At 44.5% G+C, this 23140-nt stretch overlaps 1 protein-coding gene across 1 annotated transcript in view; it reads right to left on the bottom strand.

Annotated features, from left to right (window-relative positions):
- Positions 1-23140, bottom strand: part of GTDC1 (glycosyltransferase like domain containing 1) — a 288981-nt gene that overhangs the window by 55698 nt on the left and 210143 nt on the right. The window contains 1 exon segment of the mRNA XM_050969376.1: positions 594-968. Within this exon segment, the coding sequence (XP_050825333.1) occupies positions 594-968 (375 nt within the window).

Here is a 23140-nt window from a genome sequence, read left to right as displayed (position 1 = left end):
AAGCTAAAGTTTATACGTTTGTAGTGATTATTTGGTATGGTAGATTTTCCTCAGTTTAGAAAAGATTTTGTGATCAGGTATTTGTGTTAGCAGTGAGAAAAATATTCAAATATGCTTTTTATTTATTTAAAACACAGAACAGGTATATTTATAATGAAGACACGGAGTAATGAACTATGTAGTTTGAACTGGTATCTTAATACCTGATCACTCACATTAAGGTAATTAAGATAATATAAATAATGCTGCACACCAAGTGTCAACAGTGGATTGCTGTATGAAAATACTTCAAAATATAATTACCAGCAATTTATTTATAATTTCTATTACTTTGGGATACTTTTCTCAGACGCTGAAATACAGTCATTAACATCAATGTATAAATCTCTGGATTAAACTACTAAAATATATTCAGATGAATTATTCTAAATACTTAGATGATAGTGATGTGCTATTCCAGATATATAAGGTAGTACCTGTTATGTTATATATCTATCACGTAGCTTTATACTTGACATTAGTCACATGAACAGCATGAAAGCAAATTCATAAATAATTCAAAGGTATAGTATTTTGATTTGTGCAGTACTTACCACCTGTGAGGCCAGACAATGTGCAAAGGTCTTTGCTGATAGTCCGTTCCACTCAAGAGATTACAAGGGTTAAAAGTCACATGTTGCTTATCTTCTTGACAAGGCACTTCTTGATTTGTACTTTCTGATGCTTCAGACTTGTTCAGTTTCTCTAGTGATATTAATGGGTATTGTAGTCTTTCCTGTTGTGTGGTACAAAGTCCAGACCGTGCTTCACGAAGTCCAGACTCAGGACTTGAGCTGCTGTTTTTCATTAAACTCTCAGTGGCTCTATACTTCTGTTGGAAAGGCAGACACCTAAATAGATAAGTATCTCCATTTCCTCTAACACCAGTTATCTTCTCCAAATGGGCCAGTTTGTGCTCCGGCATGAATCTATTATCAAAAAAGAAAATTCCTGTATGGCATTTACACCGGATACAAATCATTTCAGTTGGCACTTTTGAGTTATTTAATTGCAAATGAAAAGAGAGGATGGTCAGCATTTTTGATCCTGGGAACAACATCACAGGAATTCAGTAAGTGACATTTTTTCGTATTTTAGCAAATGTAGCGCTTGTGAAAGGTGGCAGACTCACAGGCCTACAACCTGAGTGCCTCTATTAAACCACAATACAACTATAGCACGGACATTGATGACAGGATCGCACACCACTTGCAGACCATTTGCTTCCAATTTGAAATGGAGGAAAATCTCGAAGAGGTAAGAAGGCGGTTCTGTTTCCAAAGCCATTAATTTTTTGGTCTTTTTGCAGAGACTACAATAAAATCACTAATAAGTGCCAAATGCAGTGGTGATTTTACTATCACGTGAACACCTGTCTCTTAGAAACTAGACTGAGACCAGCAAATCACTTCTTATAGGTCAATGAACAGCTGCCCTATGTCAGCTTTCATTCACTAATAACATGGGCCCAATCTGAACCCGGGCCAAATCTGAAAGTCTCCTTATCTCATTACTCATCATTTGACCCAAATAGATCTTTGTTAAAAATGTATTATCACAAAATAATACACAAATACGTTTAAAAAACCTTAGGATTTAGTTGTGCATTTGGTCTATAACATGAGGTAGGTTGAAGTGTACTTCCTATTTCACCTGGCTGACATCTAAAATAAGGATACAGATCATTCTTACCATGACACAAGGTATAGGAATCTGTTCCCACACTTCTAAAATGAGTAGGGCTTAGCAACAAGACACCTACTGAGTTAGAATATTATATCTGGAACACTGCATACACCTCTACCCCGCTATAATGCTGTCCTCAGGAGCCAAAAAATCTTACCGCGTTATAGGTGAAACCGCGTTATATCGAACTTGCTTTGATCCGCCGGAGCATGCAGTCCCCCTCCCCCGCCCAGAGCGCTGCTTTACCGTGTTATATCCAAATTTGTGTTATATCGGGTTACGTTATATTGGGGTAGAGGTGTATTAGTAAACAGTGTATACACCTCAACCTGCCGTGCCCCTGCAGTGCCCTTTAGCAATGCAGCAGCAGTAGACAAAGGCCAGACATGTCTATTGCCTTATAAACCAAGGTGCTCAGAAGCACATATCTTTTCTAAAGCAGACACCATAAGATCCACTCTCAAGCTGGAGGAATCTGCCTGGATTCTCCCTACTAGGCAGCAGGTCTGAATAATCATCACATTCTCATTCACAGCTAAGAAAACAGAAGTAAAGCGATTAAGTGACTTTGCCAAGGTCACAGGGACAGTCTTACAATTCAGGAGTTCCTGGCTTCCAGTTATGTGTTCAGATTACACCTCTCGTCGCCTGCTGAAAGCCTCTCAACAACAAGATAAATTTTAATAGTTATATGCAGGACACAGTACTCACTTAGTACTATTTGAAAAGTGACATTTTATGCTGTGTAATTTTGCTATTTGTTTTTTAAGTAGTTGTGAATTATGGGCCATCATCAGGAAATACTGAGAGAGGAAAAGGTCACTTCATTCAATCAGTTTGTCTCTTTTAAGTTCATTACCAGACTGACTGCACAGCTCTGTCACTGGGTCCTGCAAAGTCTTCTCTTTCATAAATATATATCTGTATCTTACGGTTAGTTACTTAAACATTATTTGTTTCTGTGGCCTTCTTTGGCAACACATTTCATGTGGTTAGTACTATTTAAGATAAATAAGTCTGAATTCCCAGTTTCCTTTAATTTCCAAATGTTTAGATTGTATGGACTGGTTATTGAACAGTTTTACCAGAATGAACACTTGCTCTATTTTACCAACTCCTTCCACAATTCTTCAGACTTTTAATCAATCACACTGAAACCTTCATTTCTGAATTGAGAATAAACTACTTCTTTAGCTTTTTGTCAAAACAAATATCCAAACCCTGGACTCATCCAGGTTACCCTGCAATGCAGTCTCTTTAAAGGCAAATAAATGGCTCCGAAATTATACCAAAATTCTACCCATACTGCAGTCAGAAGTTTACTGCAGTCGTACACTTGACTAATTGCTTTGAGGATTTGTCTGCAATAACCCTTCAGTTTCTTTTTCTAGTCAGTACACTGCACAACTATTCTGTTTAATCTGTACTCCCTATTTTGGGTTGTTACCCTCAAACATATTATTTTACATTTAATGACATTAAGCTGTACCTTCTACTTACTGACCCAGTCATTTAAATGATCCAGATTCTTTTGAATTTAGGTAGAGTGTTCCCCTTTATTTGTTATTTTTATCCTGTAGATATAATCATCAAATTTTGATATTTAACATTCAATATCCTCATCCAAATCAATTACACATATTATAAACAGAGGTTCCCAAACCAATCTCAGAGGTAAACTCTTTCCATCTAGATGAAGTAGCCAATCCCATTTATTTACCACTTTCAAAAAGAACTATTTCATTCTCATATCAGTACTGCTTACTATTACCAGTAAATGTTAATGTAGAATCTTACCAAATGTTTTTGGTAAATCAAAATTCTCCTGCACTTTATGGAGCAATATCTATATAAAAAAGTAGCATCTTACCAATGGCTAACCTAACATACTGACAACTATATTAGCTGCTCTGAACAAATGTGCTCATCAAAGTATTATTTGCCTAAATTTCACACTAATAATATGATAATAGATATTATCTAACACAAGCTAACATTCTAGACCCAGCACAATCCGGATTCAGACCAGGACATGGAACTGAAACTGCTTTAGTGGCACTGACAGAGGATCTTCTCCTGTCAATGGAAAGACGACCGGCAGACATTCTCATCCTCCTAGCCCTCTCTGCAGCACTCCACACAACTGACCTGAGATTCTGCTGTCAGACCTGAAAGAAGTAGCTGGGGTCCACAGAATGCACTAAGTGTATGGTGACACTTTGTGCTGGAGATGTAATTTCCAGCTGGAGGAGACATGTCTGTGCTAGCTCTGATCAATCTAGCACACTAAAAATAGAAGCGTAGCCATGGGGGCATGAGCAGCAGGAGGGGCTAGCTGCCCTGAGTACAATCCCATCCAAGATGCTAGGTACATACACAAATAACTGGCCCATCCCATCACTCATGCCACCGTGGCTACACTTCTATTTTTAGTGTGGTAGCTCCATTAGAGTTAGCACAGGCATGTCTCCACAAACTGGAAATTACACATCCAACTCAAAATGTAGACATATCCTGAAATGGTTTGAGAGCTTCCCATCAGCTACCCAACAAGTAGTGATGGGAAACTGCATTTCCACCACTAGACCCCTGTCAAGGTTCCTTCCTCACTCTGAACGTTAGGGTACAGATGTGGGGGACCTGCATGAGAAGCTCTAAGCTTAACTACCAGCTTAGATCTGGTCTTGCTGCGACCATCCAGATTTCTCAGTGTCTGGAACACCCTCTTTCTCCCCAAAACCTTCCCCTCCCTGGGTAGCCCTCAGAGACTTCACCAATTTCCTGGTGAACACAGATCCAAACCCCTTGGATCTTAAAACAAGGAGAAATTAACCATCCCCCCTCCTTTCTTCCACCAACTCCTGGTGGATCCAGATCCAACCCCCTTGGATCTAAAAACAAGGAAAAAATCAATCAGGTATTAAGAAAAAGGCTTTTAATTAAAGAAAAGAAAGGTAAAAGAAAACCCTCTGGGAGAGATTAGCATACCAGCTACTCTCACAGACAACAGATTCCAAACACAGAGGATGTTCCCCTGGGCAAAAGCTTAGTTACACAAAAAATACCCAAATACCTAATTTGATTCTTCCTCTAATTGCACAAGACAGGTTACAAAGAAATAAACATAAACCTATTTATCCCTTTCTAAAACTTACTACTCTGATAAGAGGCTGGTTCCTTGATCTTTTTCACTTCGGCTGAAACTGAAACTCTAAACAAAGGAAAACTTCCCTCCTTCCTTTTGAAACATCTTGTTCCCCCATTGGTTCCTCTGGTCACGTGTCAGCTAGGCTAAGTGAACTTCTTAACCCTTTACAGGTAAAAGAGACATTAACCCTTAACTATCTGTTTATGACAACCCCACACTTGTGTAGTTTCACAAGGATCCTCTCTCTGATCTCTTCCAACATCTACATGAAACCACTAGGTGAAAGGGTCAGCGGTCATCACAGATAGCTCAGTGTCTGGATAAGATCAGATCATGGATGAAGTATAGCTGGATGAAGATCAACCCAAGCAAGACTCCGATTGTGATGCTGGTGGGCAGAGGAAAATATTTTGAAGAGTTTGCAGCCACAGCGCAGTTTCCTTGGGCAGCAGATACACACCCACAGTTGGTCAATTCAGTCTATGGACTAGGGATACTCTCAGATTTATCAGTGACGCTGAGTAGCATCTGTGAATAATGCTTTCTACAATCTCCACTTGGCTAGAAGACTCTGTTCCATCCTGGAGGATGAACACTTGGTCTCAATTATTCATGCCTTCCTCATCTTTGGCTGGAATGCAATATACCTGGGCATGAAGCCTTCAGTACTTAGGAAACTCTAACTAGACCAGAATGCTGCAGCAAATCTCAGCAACATAGGCTACCGTGAGCACATCTAACCTGTCTTCTACTGTCTACCCTGGCTTACCACTGAATTTCAAATCAAGTTCAAGGTCTTAGTCCATATTTTTAAAGGGCTCAATAGCCTGGGCCCAGGCTATCTAAAAGACAATCTAAAGCTTTGGGACGAATATCATAACTATGCTCTCCTCTGCCACAATGGAACTCTCCACAATAAGAGTAAAGCTCATCTGTGTGGTAGATAGCTCTTTCTCCGGGGGCAGTCTGAGACTGTGGAGTGAACTTCCTCAAGAACTAAGGACCATCACAAACCTCACCACTTTCTGCTCCAAGTACAAGACACATTTCTTTGACCTGGCCTTCTCTAACAAACATATAGCAATGTATATGTGTACAAAACAACAACAAAAAACAACCCTCCAAATGTCTACCAAAGTAAGACACTCCCTTGCACACCCTTCTCCCTTTGGGGAGAGGATGAGAGAACAAACAATGTTACAGATGTGGAGTCATGTTGCATAATGCGCTACTGGAAGGCACTCAGATATGACTGTAGTAAGCACAATATGAGAACCTAGTTAGAATAGAATAGACCTAGAATTGCCAGATATAGTTCTTAATGGCATTATTTTTGAGGTGTCATAAAAAGGTCCAAGTAGTGATGGTGCTCCCCAAATAAGTGTCATTTGTGCAGCTCCATAATCTTACCATTTTCCATTCCTATCTGTTTGAGCAATTCTCCAAAACTCGAAAAGATTAAATCAAGGGGACTTGTGGTTGCTCAGCACTTCTGAATATCAGAGTACTTATTTAGATGTCTAAATAAGGAGTTAAGTGCCTAAATTTAGGTAATTAAGTCTGAAAATGTTGATGATGGCTCTAATACGTCTTATTTTAGCTCCCCATTTACTTATGTTCCTTTACTTCAGAAATATGGAATATTAATATTGAAGTAATACAAACTGACAACAAAGTTCCATATAATTTACAATTTTAAATACTTTTATTTTTTACTTATACAGTGCCTTCAGTAGAATATTCTAATGAATTAATCTTCCCAGGATCTCTATGATGTAAGTATTATTATCCACATTTTATATATAGAACAACTGAGTGACAGACAGCTTCAGTGACCTGAACAGATCCTGGATCACTCAACTCCTAGTATCATGCCTCAACCAGAAGACCATCCTTGCTTTTTTTGTCTCGTGTCACTCATTTTGAGTCTTTTCACTTGTACTGTAGAAACAGTAACTACCAGCAATTAATCAAAACTCAAATGATACCCAGCTTAATTCTGTCTTAAACTGTAATCACATTAATGTTGAGGTGCAAACTAAACTTCAGGTCCTGTTTACACTACTGTAAAAACCATATGAGGAAATTAAAAACAAAATTTCCAAATGACGTTTACCTAGCAATGTGGCCATGACATAATTTGATTAAAGAATTTTTTAAAACAGTCCATTGAAGTCTGAGAGATGCAACTGCCCAGGTATTCTATATTTTACCCTCCTCTACCTTCCTAACATTTTATCTCTCCTCTCCAATCATATACTGCCCCAAGCAGATTTTTTTCTTTCCCAGTTTTCAGGTCTCATAAATCTGACCTGTCATTACAGAATTTTTTATATTAGATAAGACTTCACCAATTTCTCTTCGGAGTAAACTATTTAACATCGTTTATGTAAGACATATGTGTGCAATCAATTCTGTGGTATTTGCTCGTATAACACATAGAGTGTTCATCATTTTGACAATTTTTAAAGTTTTAGAACACCATTTCACTTAAGCATTTTTTGGGAAAAAAAAGATTTATTTGATCGTTAACTTTGGAACAAGTTATCTGCATTAACTTCCATTGTTTTGGCATAAAGTAGTTTTGTGTATTTTATTAACAACAGTGGAGATATGATAAAGGATGTAGGCACAAACCCATGAATAGTCATAACTGGAATCCACAGTACTCATGTAAAATAATTCATGTTTGGACTTATTTTGAAAGACGTTTGCTGCACACTAGTATGGACATTTATGCTTCACTACATATCATTATGTCTAAAAGGTTGTACCTGGATATAACATTTATAATTCTTGGAAGACCACATAGCCCACTGTAAATCATGTACAGTATAAACTATGTTGTCAACATGGTAGGAACGATGTAGTGGACATAATTTTTTCCTGACCACCAGCTAAAGCTTTGCATGATGCTTAATCAAATCAATTGAAATTAAAAAGGGAAATCTACTAAATTTAATCTATCTGATCATGTAAACTGGAGAAACATAGTGGTGGATTAATAATGGAAGTTACTTTAGAAAATGTTAACACATTTTTATAGAACTTCTTCACTCCAACTTTCTCAATCTCTCCTCAAAATCCACAGAAATCTCTCTCTTCCAAACTTATGACATTCTGATATACCTTCTGTCTCCCTCCAAGTGTAATCTGCTCTCTGGTAGACACCTGCCTGGGATTAGTTAAATCTCAATAAACATCAAAAATGTACAGAATTTCTATAGCACTGTCCAGCCAAGGATCTCAAAACATTTTTACAAGCATTAATTAATTTAGTCTCCTGATAACTCTAGGAGGTAATATATTATTATCCTCACTTTACAGATGTGAAAAATATGACACAATGATTTGCGCAGTTCACACTAAGCTTGTAGAAGAGCCAGATGATGCCTTCTCTGCTTTCATTCACCACCCTTTTTCTGATCCCTTTCCCTGACACAACTCAAGGATAGTTTTGCACTCATCAGACCTAGTTATCCATTATTGGATCTCAGCAGTTCTAACAGTCTCTTCTAAGCCCAAACTGACTTCATTTTTTCAAAATCTTGATTACTTTTGTGGTTCTCTGTGTCAAGAGTGCACTGCATGTTAGTGATCTTGGTAAAGTGCAAGACAAATTTAACTGAAGTCACTTTTTCATCAATTAGAGATCACCAAACTTGCCAAGATCCCTCTTTGAAATTCATGAAAAAGCATCAAAGACAGGTAGAGAAAAACAGTGTAAAATAGCGAAGATGGATAGGAGGTTGTTGGATGAACAACAGATCCTGGATTAAAAAACAACAAAAAACCAGGCCAGGACGGTACCTTCAAATAAAAATAAGGGCTTAGTTACATGTTGAGACAAAAATATAAAACATTTCAGAACCTTTCTCATCCTTAATAACAATCCTCAAGAATCATTTATAGTTCAAGTATTTACTTCTTTCTACTTATGCTTCCCCTAATGTCTTATATTTTACATTATATCTTTCCCTATCCAATGCTTGTGCTCAGGGCAGAAACCAGTCTCTGCCAATCCTCTCTTGTCATTTGCTGCTGCTTCTATTTGCTGTAAGATGTTGAGATCAACTATTCTTCCCTCCCTGCTCAGGTTTCTTCTTAAGATCTCTTTCAGGCACCCTCATTTTCCCATATCAGTTGGTTACCATTTACTGGTTTCATGTGAGAGTTTGTGTATTGGCATCTGGATTATATGCCCCCAAAATATTCAGCACTTCCTTCTGAGACTTTAATGCTAAAGTAGGATATGACAACCAAGGTATGGGGTGAGCAATGGGGAAGCATGGGTTGTGACTCATCATCCAAAATGGCAAAAGATTCATTGAATTGTGTTGCAAGAAAAATGGGCAGCACTCAGAGACAATGCAACTCAAGCTGAAACAGTGACTGCTGGATAGCAACACTGAGCAAGACTTGGATAAACCAAGAGACATGGCATCTTACTGAGGAAAGAAATGTACTAAAAGATCCTGAATGCTAAGACCAATGAACTATTGGAAAAAGCAAAGACGCAGTATTAGAAAACAGACAAAGCAGCAAAAAAAGCAATGCAAGGAAAGAAAGATGGGGATATGCTGAAGATCTAGCAGCTGAAGTTGCTGCTACGATAGGAAATCACAGAGCTGTTTACTAAATGACAAAAACCCTATGTGGAAATTTTAAAATAGGACATGGGCCAATAAAAAGCAAAGGTGGAAAAAATGTTTCCAGCTGAGGCAGTACAGAAAAACAGATGGGAAGAGCATTTCAAATATATCCTCAATAGACTCACACCCACCTCAGCACCAGATTTTGATGAAACACGTGAACCTGATCAATTTCACATTAACATCAGTTTCATAGAGATGTCAGAATATAGGCTGCAATCTACAAAGCAGTGGGAGATCATCAAATTATAGCAGAAATGCCAAAAAAGATGGTTACTGACCTTTGTAACTATTGTTCTTCGAGATCTGTTGCTCATATCCATTCCAATTAGGTGTGCGCGCGCTGCGTGCACGTTCGTCAGAAGATTTTTACCCTAGCAACACCCAGTGGGTCGGCTGGATCGCCCCCTGAAGTCGCACTGTTAGGCGCCGGATATATACCCCTGCCAACTCAACGGCCCTTCAGTTCCTTCTTGCCAGTTACTCCGAAAGAAGGGACGGAGGGCGGGTTTGGAATGGATATGAGCAACACATCTCGAAGAAAAACAGTTACAAAGGTGAGTAACCATCTTTTCTTCTTCGAGTGCTTGCTCATATCGATTCCAATTAGGTGATTCCCAAGCCATACCTAGGCGGTGGGGTCAGAGTGAGATGTTGCAGAATGCAAAACTGCTGAGCCAAATGCTGCATCATCTCTGGACTGTTGAATCAATGCGTAATGTGAGGCAAAAGGTGTGAATTGATGACCAGGTAGCTGCCCGACATATTTCCTGGATGGGAACATGGGCCAGGAAGGCGGCAGATGAAGCTTGAGCCCGAATAGAATGGGCGGTGAGGTGGCTAGCCAGAATGTGAGCCAAATCATAGCATGTACGGATGCAGGATGTTACCCAAGATGAAATTCGTTGGGATGAGACCAGCAGGCCTTTCATCCAGTCTGCTACAGCTACAAAGAGCTGAGGTGACCTTCGGAAGGGTTTTGTTTTCTCGATATAAAAGGCGAGAGCCCTGCGAATGTCTAGGGTGTGCAGCTGTTGTTCCCGATGCGATGGGTGCGGCTTCGGGAAAAAGACTGGGAGGAAGATGTCGTGATTGACATGAAAGGCGGACACCACTTTAGGGAGGAAGGAGGGGTGTGGTCACAGCTGTACCTTGTTCTTATGGAATACCGTATACGGGGGGGGGGGGTCCGCTGTCAAGGCCCAAAGCTCAGATACTCGTCTTGCCGAAGTAATAGCGACAAGGAAGGCTGTCTTCCAGGAAAGGTACAGCAGCGAGCAGGTGGCCAGTGGTTCGAAAGGAGCACCCATAAACTTGGCTAGCACCAGGTTGAGATCTCAGGTAGGGGTCGGGCGTCTGACTTGAGGGTACAAATGTTCCAGTCCCTTGAGGAACCTTGAAACTATGGGGTGAAAGAAGATTGATCAGCCATTTTCCCCTGGGTGGAAGGCAGAGATGGCTGCCAGATGCACCTTTATGGAAGAGACCACTAGGCCCTGTTCTTTCAGGGACCAGAGGTAGTCCAGGACAGTAGGAACAGACACCTGCCTGGGGATTGAGTTACACTGAGCGCACCAGCAGGAGAAATGCTTCCACTTGGCCAGATATGTCATCCTAGTGGAAGGCTTCCTACTACCCAAGAGCACTTGTTGGACTGAGGCAGAGCAACGCAACTCAGACTGGGTCAACCACGCAGCAACTATGCTGTGAGGTGAAGAGACTGCAGGTCCGGATAGTGAAGCCTGCCGAAGTCCTGTGTTATGAGATCCAGTCAGAGTGGCAGGGGAATCGGGTCTGCCACTGAGAGGTTGAACAACATGGTGTACCAGTGCTGCCTCGGCCACGCTGGAGCAATCAGGATCAGGTGGGTGCTGTCCCTGCAGAGCTTGAGTAAGACTCTGTGGACGAGCGGAAACGGTGGGAAGGCATAGAGTAGGTGCCTCTTCCATGGGATCAGGAATGCATCTGAGAGGGAGCCCGGGGAGCGTCCCTGGAAGGAGCAGAACACCTGGCATTTCCTGTTCTCTCGTGAGGCAAAGAGGTCTATGTTGGGAAACCCCCACTTACGGAAAACAGAATGGATGACATCTGGATGAACTGACCACTCCTGACACAGGAAGGATCTGCTGAGGTGATCTGCCAGAGTGTTCTGGACTCCTGGGAGAAAAGATGCTACCAAATCGATCGAGTGGGGAATGCAAAAGTCCCAGAGGTGGACGGCTTCTTGACAAAGGAGGGAGGAGCGTGCTCCGCCCTGCTTGTTTATGTAAAACATGGCCGTTGTGTTGTCCGTGAACATTGATACACAACGGCCTTGGAGATGGTCTCAAAACACCTGGCATGCTAGATGGACCACTCTCAGCTCCCGTACATTGATGTGCAAGGCCAGCTCTTGAGGCGACCAGAGGCCTTGAGTGTGAAGGCCCTCGAGGTGGGCACCTCAATCCAGAGATGACGCGTCCGTGGTTAGGGCCATCGAGGGTTGCGGTGGGTGGAATGGCATCCCTGCACAGACTAGAGTGGGGTTTAGCCACCAGGTTAGGGAGCCCAGAACCTTCCGGGGAATAGTGAGCACCGAGTTCAGGCTGTCTCTGTGTAGTTGGTATATTGAAGCAAGCCAGGTTTGAAAGGGACGGAGGCATAGCCTAGCGCGCTTGGTCACGAAGGTGCACGAGGCCATGTGACCTACTAGGCTGAGGCAGATGCGCACCGACGTTGTCAGGAAGGTTTGAAGACCTCGAATAATTGAAGCCATTGCTTGAAAACGCGACTGCGGGAGGCAGGCTCTGGCCAGATTGGAGTCCAGAACCGCTCCTATGAAGCCTATTCTCTGTGTAGGTGTCAGAGTAGACTTCTCTGTGTTGATCATCAGGTCCAGGCTCTCAAAGAGGTCTTTGACGATGCGCAGGTGCTGTGACACTTGTAACTGGGAAGTCCCTCGAATGAGCCAATTGTCAAGATACGGGTAAATGTGTATCCGATGACGCCGGAGGGAGGCGGCGACTATAGCCATGCATTTTGTGAACACACGCGGAGCCGCAGAAAGGCCAAACGGAAGTACAGTGAACTGAAAGTGTTGATGGTTGACCACAAAACAGAGGTACCATCTGTGTGGTGGGTAAATTGCGATGTGGAAATATGCATCCTTCACATCGAGGGTGGCATACCATTCTCCCGGATCCAGGGACAGGATAATGGTCCATGCGGAACTTCAGCTTTATCATGAATTTGTTGAGTTCTCACAGGTCTAGGATCGGTCGTAGACCTCCCTATGTCTTGGGGATTAGGAAGCAGCAGGAATGAAGCCCCTTGCCCTTAATGTCTTTTGGCACCTCCTTTATGGCTCCCATGGCTAGGAGTGACTGGACCTCTTGTAAGAGGAATTGCTCGTGAGAGGGGTCCCTGAAGAGGGACGGGGAGGGAGGGTGGGAAGGCGGGTTTGAAACAAACTGGAGGTAGTATCTCACTTCCACCGTGCGCAGGACCCAACGATCTGAAATTAGCTGGGACCAGGCAGGGACGAATTGTGAGAGGCGGTTGAAAAAGTGAGGAGAAGGATTCGGTAGAGCAACTAGTGGGCCGCCCTCGGGCATCCCATCAAAAGTTCTGCTTGGGCCCCACTGGTGGTTTAGGGGGCACCTGATTTTGACCTCCTTGAGGGCCAGACTGTCTCCGACGATTCCCTCTACCATGCCTTCTGCTAAAGTCCTAATACGGCCTAGGCGGGGCGTTAGGGCAGTGTGGCTGGGGCCAGAAGGTCCTGCATTGGGTCACTGGTGTGTGCATACTCAGCGAGCGCATTATAATGCAATTGTCCTTCAGACTTTGCAATCTGAGGTCAGTTTTATCTGAGAACAGGCCCTGGCCTTTGAAGGGCAAATCCTGAATAGTTTGTTGTAATTCAGGGGGAAGGCCTGATACCTGGAGCCAGGAGATACACCTCATCATCACTCCTGACTCCAGGGTTCTGGCTGCAGAGTCCGCTGCATCCAGAGAGACTTGGAGGGAGGTTCTTGCTACCTTTTTACCCTCCTCAAGTAGGGCCGTAAATTCTTGATGGTATTCCTGGGGAAGAAGCTCCATAAACTTCCCCAAGGACACCCACGTGTTAAAGTTATATCTACTTAGGAGGGCTTGTTGGTTTGCCACTCTAAGTTGGAGGCCCCCGGCCTAGTATATTTTGCGGCCTAGGAGGTCCATGCCTCCTTTGACTTAGGAGCCAGGGCTTGCTGGCCATGACGCTCCCTCTCGTTCACCGATTGCACCACTAGAGAGCAAGGAGGTGGGTGAATGTAGAGATATTCATAACCCTTTGAGGGGACCATATATTTTCTCTCTACTCCCCTTGCTGTAGGTGGAATCGAGGCTGGGGATTGCCAAATGGTATCCACATTAGCCTGTATGGTGCGGATAAATGGAAGAGCCACTCTTGTAGGTGCATCAGCCGATACGATGTCCACGACAGGGTCCTCTATTTCAGGGACCTCCTCCACCTGTAAGTTCATATTCTGAGCCACTCATCTCAAAAGGTCTTGATGGGCCCTGAGATCAATTGGTGGGAGGGCCTGAGGAGGATGTTCCTGCCACCGCCTCGTCAGGCGAGGAGGAGGAGAAGAGGCCCGGGACCATGGGGTCCTGTGGGGGCTCCTGCACTTGAGAAGCATCTGTGTCAGGTGGAACCTGGGTGTCTGCTGATGATATCGGAACCTCATCTGTGCCTGTAGGGGGTGGGCAGCTTACTGTCGCCTCTGGTAAGCGGTGTTCTGACAGGGCCAACTGTGGAGCCACTGATGGAGTCCCTTGGGCCTGGTGGTATGCCCACGGTGTCCAGAAAGACCAGTGATGAGGCCCTTGCTTGTGGCTCTGGCTCTCTGGGAATATATGGCCGGGGACGTCAGAGTCACGCTCCTGAGGATAGGATGTGCTACCAGCCTGCGATGACACCGATGTGTCTCTCGATGGCCATGGCGGTGCTGACAGACCCTGGGAGGGTGCCACTGTTCTGGATGCTTGATCCCAGGCCGGTACCGGGGAGCGGTACCGGGAGCTATAATGGTACCGTGAGCGAGACCAGGACCTTCTACTGTAGCAGTGCCGGGAGGTCAACCGGGATCTCGAGCCCCTTCGTCTGGAGCGACTGTGGGATACACGGTGCCGAGGGCGGTGCCGTGAGTTGGATCGGTACCGGGAGTATCCAGCCAGCGAACGAGATGTTGAACGGTGCCGCGAGTGCGACCGGTACCGTGATGGAGAGTGGTGCCGGGACTGCGAGCAGTGCCAGGAGCGGGAACGGCGTGATCGAGAACGTCTGTGAGACCATGATCTTGAACGACGTCTCTCTGTTGGACTAACGGAAAGTGGCCTTACCAGGGCTGGTTTTCCAATGGATTGTATGACCCGCACCGGTGGTACCGGGGTTTGAGGCCGTGTCAACTCTGTCATGGCGATGAGCTCCCTTGCTGTGGAGAAGGTCTCCGGTGTAGAACGGAGGGCAAGCTCAACCACAGCATGAGCCGGGGAGCTGTCAGGCACCGGACTCAACGGCTCTTGTGGGACCGGAATCGACGGTGCCGCGCTTGGTGGAGCCGCAATCGGCGGTACCACAGTCGACGGTGCGGCGACCGAGGACGGTGCCAGACGAACAGTCTTCGAAGAGTGCTCCTTCTGTGGAGCTGAAGCAGCTGGAGTGCTATGTTGCTTCCTGGCTCTCAGGGACAGAGAGCGGTGCCGAGCAGATGTCGGTGCTGGTAGGGGTCGGTGCCGAGGCTCCTTCTTGGTACCGGAGTGGTCCGGGGCCGAAGGGGTGCTCCTTACAGAAGCAGTCTGTTGGGCGCTCGGTACCGATGCTGCAGGACTAAGTACCAACTCCATGAGGAGCTGTTTCAATCGAAAGTCCAGCTCCTTCTTCGTCCTTGGTTTAAACGACTTGCAGATGCGGCATTTATCGGTAAGGTGGGATTCCCCTAGGCACTTGAGGCAGGAGTCACGGGGATCCCCTATTGGCATCGGCTTTTGGCACGCCAAGCACGGTTTGAATCCCGGTGCCTTGGGTATGGGCCCGTACCGAGGTGGAGGAAAGGGGGCTAATCCCCGATCCCCTCTTAAACTATATACACTAACTATAAATAAAACAACTAATACTAACTATAACGACAAGAACTCGAACTATACACACAATAAACAGCAAAGAACTACGAGTAGCTAGGGACGTGGAGATCAGCAAAGCCGCGCGCCACAGTTCCAACAACTGTCACGGGCGGTAAGAAGGAACTGAAGGGCCGTTGGGTCGGCAGGGGTATATATCCGGCGCCATAATGGCACCACTCAAGAGGGCGACCCAGCCGATCCACCGAGTGTTGCTAGGGTAAAAATCTTCCGACAAACGGCACGCGCACACCTAATTGGAATCGATATGAGCAAGCACTCAAAGAACTACTTGATACCGCCTTCCTTTGAACCTGATGGAGCTGTTCAAATAAATTTGGAAAAAAGAACTCCCTTCTACCAGTGAAAACACTGAATCATTGTCAGAATACCTCAAAAGGGTGATCTTACTGACTGTAACAACTGGAAAGGAGTTACACTACTCTGTATTGTTGGAACAGCCTTCGGCAGTATGACATTACACAGGATGAAAGAGTCAATGGATGCATAGCTTAGAGAAAAATAGGCTGGATTCAGGCTCAAGAGATCCTGTATAGAACAGATATTTTCAATGATATTCTGTGATAAGGACCATCATATAAGAATATATAGAATTGCAAGCTCCCCTCTTCATCAGTTTAATTGATTTTCAAAAGGCATTTGACAGCCTGCACAGACTTGCATTGTGAAATATTCTTCAGTTCTGTGGAATCCCAGCTAAAGTCATCAACATCATCAAGACCATCTACAGAAATGTGAAGTGGTCTATAAGGAGGAACTGCCACACAACAGTGTGGTTCAATGTAGACCCTGGCATGAAACAGGGCTGCATTTTATATCCACTGTGGGTTGGCATTGCCATACACTAGATCATGAAGAAATGTACACCGCTACCTCGATATAATGCCACCTGATATAACACAAATTTTGATATAATGCAGTAAAACAGTGTTCCGGGGCTGGGGGGTACGGAGGGGGGCTGTGCACTCCAGTGAATCAAAGCAAGTTCAATATAACACGGTTTCACCTATAACGCGGTCAGATTTTTTGGCTCCCAAGAACAGCGTTATATCGAGGTAGAGGTGTATTAGCAACACAAGCACTGGTATAGCATGTGTAGATGGCAAACATCTAGAAGACTTGGACTTTGCTGATGATATTGCACTACTGAGTGACACTCCTGAAAAATTACAAAGACAGACAGACATGCTGGTAAAAATAGCAGGCCAAGTGGGACTCAAAATTAGGTATGTTGAAATAAGCATCCATGGAATCCAGACATCAAGTAGTAATATTGCATTAGAAGACAAAAATATCAAGGAAGTTGGACAGTTTACCTTACCTGGCAGCATCATATCGGCTAATGGAGCCGTTAAGAAGCAATTGACATCATGAATAGAAAAAGCATCCATTGCACTTACTGAACTTAACAACATGTGGAAATCAAAACTATACAGCACCAGAACAAAACTGAGAATTTTCAGTTCAAACATATTTTTGGTGCTAACATACAACTGTGCGAGCTGGAAAGCTAATAAAACATTACGAAGAAAACCAGATACCTTCTAAAATAAGTGCTTATGAAGATTATGAGCACTGTCTGGAAACAATTCAGGCCTGCCAGGTCCCTAGACAACATCCTTTGCTGCTGTACCCCAGTGGCACATTCAACCACTGATCAACAGTCTTGATGCTAAAGGCCTACAGACCCACAGCTCCTGATTGGCTGGACAGACTGCATTCTCATTGGGAATCTGGACTATATAAAGAACCTAACAGGAAGAGGAAGCTGTCTGAGCAACAGACCATTGCCTGCTGGTCGCTGCCCTGCTGTGCTGCCTGACAGTATCTTGCTGCACCACAGCCAAGCCTGAGCTTGACATGTTATTCTGCAGCCTCACCTTACTCTGCCTTACCACCTCACCCAAACTCGCCTCCCTAACCTGCTGTCCTTGCCCCTTGGATTGGATCTTCTGGCTACTGACGCCCGTGTGAACTCTAACCATTGCCCTGGAATGCCTCTGATACTGATTGACCTCCCAGCTCCAGACCAGTTGCACATATCTGACTACTGCTTTAGACTGCCTGCAGCCCACTACATTACCACTTGATCACCAGCAAAGAAATCTGAGAAATCACCATCCAGCAGGTAGTTTCCATTAGAATGTTTTATATACACATAAATAAAACAAGGAACCAGAGCATTTTACTTCTAGTATGGCTGGATTTTTCTTTTTTTTTTTTTTCTTTTTTTAAAAACTAGGTAATTTTGTACATGTAAAATCTTTCAGATCAGACTATGCAAAGTGCTTACAAGTATTAGCATTTTTGCTATATTTCTTGAAGTTTAAAATCATAGAAAATCTTTAGTCTTTATGCATAACTCATTGATATGGATATAGCAGGAAAATGAGGACAGACCAATGCATGGAATTAAGCGGGAGGCCACAACTTCTATTAAACTTTAACACAGGGGAATGGCCCTACTCGCCCATCACCTATACTCTCCTATACAAGGCATTCAGTTGGCTCCACTGTGGGGGTTACAGGACTCCTTAACATCTAACCTGTAACTAGTGTCAGGGTTACAGGGCTCCTTACCATATAGCCCATAACATAGGGTAGGCTCTCCTCAGCCTACGCCCCTGGACTTAGCCCTCTCTGAGTCCTAGCATCCTCCCCTCTACCCACAGGGGAACAGAGGGTGCTGCAGGGTGGAGACCTTGGCCCGCAAGGACCACAAGATCTGACCTCAGCCCACAAAGGCCACAAAAGCTCATTCTATCACTAGCCCAAAGTCCGTCACCAAAATCCCAGGTCTTTTACCTCTGGGAAATGTTCGTTTTATTTTCTTAACTGCACTTGAAACTGAGCAAAGGCAGTGCCAGCAACTAGCTTAGTTGCTCCCTACCCCGCTATACCACCTGGAATCACAACACCTGCCCAATCCTTGGCTGTACATGCCATTGCCATATGTCAGCACCTCCATCTGACAGATATATGCTACCATCCCTGAAAACTTCCAGCCAATTGTAATGGATGTCCTTATGCTGTATTACTGAACCCCTCTTTCTTAAGGAATATCTTGGTGACTCCTTTTTTTACTTTCTTTCTAGCCTTGTCCACATGAACTGGGTCTGCTTCCAGCCCTTGACTGTCAGTGAGTGGAGAAGTGGCATGAGCTGATTTCACGGCCTGCCCCTTCTAAATATAAACAGCTTTGGCCCTGAAGCCCAGCTGAGATCAGGCTGCTGTCCTGGCTGCTGCCCTCTTGTGTGCCCAATGCACTATAGGGTGTCTGCAAATCCAAAACTTGTATACGCTCTGGGTAACTTCTGAAACAAACCAAGGCATTTGAGTAGTGACATTTTGCCATTCCCTGCCATCTTTTCCTTGGTGTGGACATAAATCCTGTAACACCCCGATTTCCAGCTGCTGATGTCACTACCCCAATCCTGAAACAATGAGTATCCAATGTACTTGGTCAAGACTACAGTAGTGCAAGGTTTTTCTCAATATTGCGCTGAATTGGTACCTTATCAGGAAGCTATCATCATCGTGTATGAACAGTTGGCCTGGCTGCAGGCATCAAATTTTTAGTGAGGCTCTTATTGCCTTACAGGGCACAAGGACTCCTCTGCACATTCCTTCAACACCACATAAGCCCCTCTTCCCTTCTGGTCTGGTTTTTTTCAGTATCTGAAGCAGAAGGACAGATAGTTGCATATCTGTTACGTTTAATGCATGTTGGACCTGTCCGTAGCTGCCATAGGCACCAGCTCACTCACTCTCAAAAAGCCAAAGGTGGCAACAACCAACGCTTTCATAAATAAAACAGCCTATATCCCACAGTCACAACCCCATGCAGAACCTTTGATAATTCCAGCAGGATTTCCACTATTATGGGGTAACCTGTCATCTCTTTGGCACTCACCCCACCTGGACCAGCTTTTAAGAGTTTCCATACTAGGAAATATCCACATGGATCTGGAAAACTTGCCTACCTACCAAGAGGCCAGGCTCTCTAGGCGGCCAGAAGTAGTGAAGGGAGACCACTCACAGTGGGTCAAAGGCACCACATATTGTGACAGTTTGTGTGTGGATATGGGCCACCCACAATGAAGCTATTCCTGTGCCCTAAATTCAGTGAGCTCTGAATGACTGGCCTTACAGGCTGTGATAAATGAAGGGGAGAGGGATCTCTCTCTTCTATGGACACCCAGCCACACAGTTAGTATAAAATCCCTGATAGTAGCTGCTCTCTACTTGCTTTACCTGTAAAGGGTTAATAAGTCTATAGGTAAAGGAAGGGAGTGGGCACCTGACCAAAAGAGCCAATGGGAAGGCTAGAGGTTTTTAAAAATTGGGGGGGGGGGAGAACTTCCCCTTTGTCCATCTTTGTTGTTCTCCTGGAGAGCAGAGACAGGGCTGGAACTATGCTGTAAAAAGCTTTGGGCCAGGTATGAAAAATCATCAGATTATACCTAGAAACCCCAGATATGTAAGTAGATCAGGAAATGTCTAGGAAGATGCGATTAGGTTTCTCTCTTATTTCTTTATGGCTTGTGGACTCCTCTGTGCTAACCCCAGGTGCTTTTGTTTTGCTTGTAACCTTTAAAATGGACCTCAAGAAAGCTACTTGATGTTTAATCCTTGTAATTTTTTTTAATCGAGCAAAAAGCCTAAATTCCAGATGTATTTTCTTTCTTTTTGTTTTTAATAAAATTTACCTTTTTTAAGAACAGGACTGGATTTGTGTGTCCTTAAGAGGTTTGTGCATATGTTGTTTAATTAGCTGGTGGCACCAGCTGATTTCCTTTGTTTTCTTTCTCAGCTCTTATCCCATGGCGGTGGTGGTGGGGGGAGCGGTGAAAGGGCTTGAGGTTATCCCATGGGAAGGAATTCCCAAATGTGCCTTCCTGGGTTCTCAAAAGGGTTTTGCACTTGGGTGGTGGCAGCATCTACCCATCCAAGATCAGAGAAAAGCTGTAACCTTGGAAGTTTAATACAAGCCTGTAGTGGCCAGTATTAATGTTTAGAATCCTTGCGGGTCCCCACGCTCTGCACTAAAAGTGCCGGAGTGGGGAATCAGCCTTGATACAGGCCCTCAGTCTGAAGGGCAAGCGAGTCCTCAACTAGTCCCGCCGTTGTCATGAGCAAAAGTCCCAGAGTTGTTGGGGCACTGCTTGCAGACCCCTGCTGGTGAGCAGGGCGAGTTCCCAGAATCTGTCATCCTGAAACCGAGAGAGCATCAGCAACATCATTATCCACTCCTGGGACATGCATCGTATGAAAAAGGATGTTAAGCCACAGCCAGTGAAAAAGGAAGGCTCTCACCAGTCTCATTACCTGAGCAGTCTTAGCTGACTGTCCAGTTACAATAAGGACCCTGGGTTGGTTGCCACACCAGAAACGGACTCTCTTATTCTGAAAGTTCTCTTTCCACTGCCACCAGTATAGGAAACACTCAAGGAAGGTGATGTCTCCTGTAATACCCTGAGACATCCAGCTTTCTGGCCACCTCTGTCCACACCACTCACCTTGAAAGTAAACCCCCAAACCTATACCTGCTGAGGCAGCAGATAGTACCAGCAGCTCAATCTTGAGCAACCAGTCTGAATGTCATATCGAAACCCCCATTTAACTCTTCAGGGAATCTTTCCCACACTTCTAAGTCATTGGTTATTTTCACGGTCATTCTGATAAAGTGGTGGGGTTTTCTCAATCCAGACGCAGACGTCAGAAGACCACAAAATGCCTGACTGGGAGCCATCACAGTCTAATTAATGAAGCCTCACAAAACCTCTGCCTACTATCCAAAGCACTGTAAAAATAGATAAACTCAATGATAATGAGAATAAATGAACTTGACCAGGCTATGTAACGAGTCATTGCCAAAAATAGGAAGAGATCACAGGAGTCCTGACACCCAGTTCCCAGCTTAAGCCCACATTCCATTGGTAAGTTTAGGTGTCCCATGACCACCTATAGCTTCTTCTGAGTAATTTTCTTTGCCCCTTTGACAACCCATCTCAGTGCCCTGATCGATTCGAATTTCTCTATAGGAAACCTAGAAACCCCAAAGAGATCAGTTCAATGCCCAGGTATGTTAAATTTTGGGGCAGGGCCTTCTGCTTTTTTTTTCCTGTAGCAAGTGGGATCCTGAGATTCTCAGCTAGGTTCTGAAATGCCTGAAGCATGTACTCCCAGTTGTCCCTAATCTTCCTGCACATAAGAAGCCACCAAGATTGTGTATGAGACTATCCTGTTTTACAGGGTGCACTATTGCCCACTCCAGCAGGGAGCTGCATCTTTCAAAAGCGGCACGTGACTTTATCAACATAGTAGCGGCCTTCAAACTGAAATCCTGGGATGCACTGGAAGTAATTGGAATGCAGACATGATGTTGCATTTTACCAGCAAGACCCAGGCCTGGTCTACACTATGCGTTTAAACCGAATTTAGCAACGTTAAACCGATTTAACTCTGCACCCGTCCACACAACGAGGCCCTTTATATCGATATAAAGGGCTTTTAAAACCCATTTCTGTACTCCTCCTTGACGAGAGGAGTAGCGCTGAAATCAGTATTGCCATGTCGGATTAGGGTTAGTGTGGCCGCAAATCAACGGTATTGGCCTCTGGGCGGTATCCCACAGTGCACCATTGTGCCCGCTATGGAAAGCAATCTGAACTCAGATGCACTGGCCAGGTTGACAGGAAAAGCCCCGCAAACTTTTGAATTACATTTCCTGTTTGCCCAGCGTGGAGCTCTGATCAGCACGAGTGGCGATGCAGTCCCAAATCCAAAAAGAGCTCCAGCATGGACCGTACGGGAGATACTGGATCTGATCGCTGTATGGGGAGACAAATCTGTTCTATCAGAGCTCCGTTACAGAAGATGAAATGCCAAAGCATTTGAAAAAATCTCCAGGCTATGATACAGAGTCCACAGCACAGTGCTGTGTGACAAGTGTAACGGAAAGCCAAAGAATCAAATGGATGCTCATGGAGGGAGGGAGGGGGTTTTGAGGACTCCAGCTGTCCCACAGTCCCCGCAGTCTCTGAAAAGTATTTGCATTCTTGGCTGAGCTCCCAAAGTCTGAAGGGTTAAAAATATTTTCCCGGATGTTTCAGGGTATATGTTGTCAATTTACATCCCTCCTCGCTCCCGAAAGAAAAGGGAAAAAAATGTTTCTCACCTTTTTTCAATGTCACCTTATGTCTACTACATGCTGCTGGTAGACGGGGTGCTGCAGCGCTGAACACCAGCATCCCCTTCCCGGTGGCAGACGGTACAATATGACTGCTATCCATCGTCATCATCAGACCGTGAGTGCTCCTGGCTGGCCTTGGTGAGGTCGGCTGGGGGCGCCTGGGTAAAAATTGGAATGACTCCCGGTCATTCCCGGCAGATGGTACAGAACGGCTGGTAACCATCTTCATCATAGCAACTGGAGGCTGAGCTCCAT

This window comes from Gopherus flavomarginatus, chromosome 10, assembly GCF_025201925.1.
Source record: "Gopherus flavomarginatus isolate rGopFla2 chromosome 10, rGopFla2.mat.asm, whole genome shotgun sequence".
NCBI classification, from domain to species: Eukaryota; Metazoa; Chordata; order Testudines; family Testudinidae; genus Gopherus; species Gopherus flavomarginatus.
This window is presented reverse-complemented; position numbering and strand designations above follow the sequence as displayed.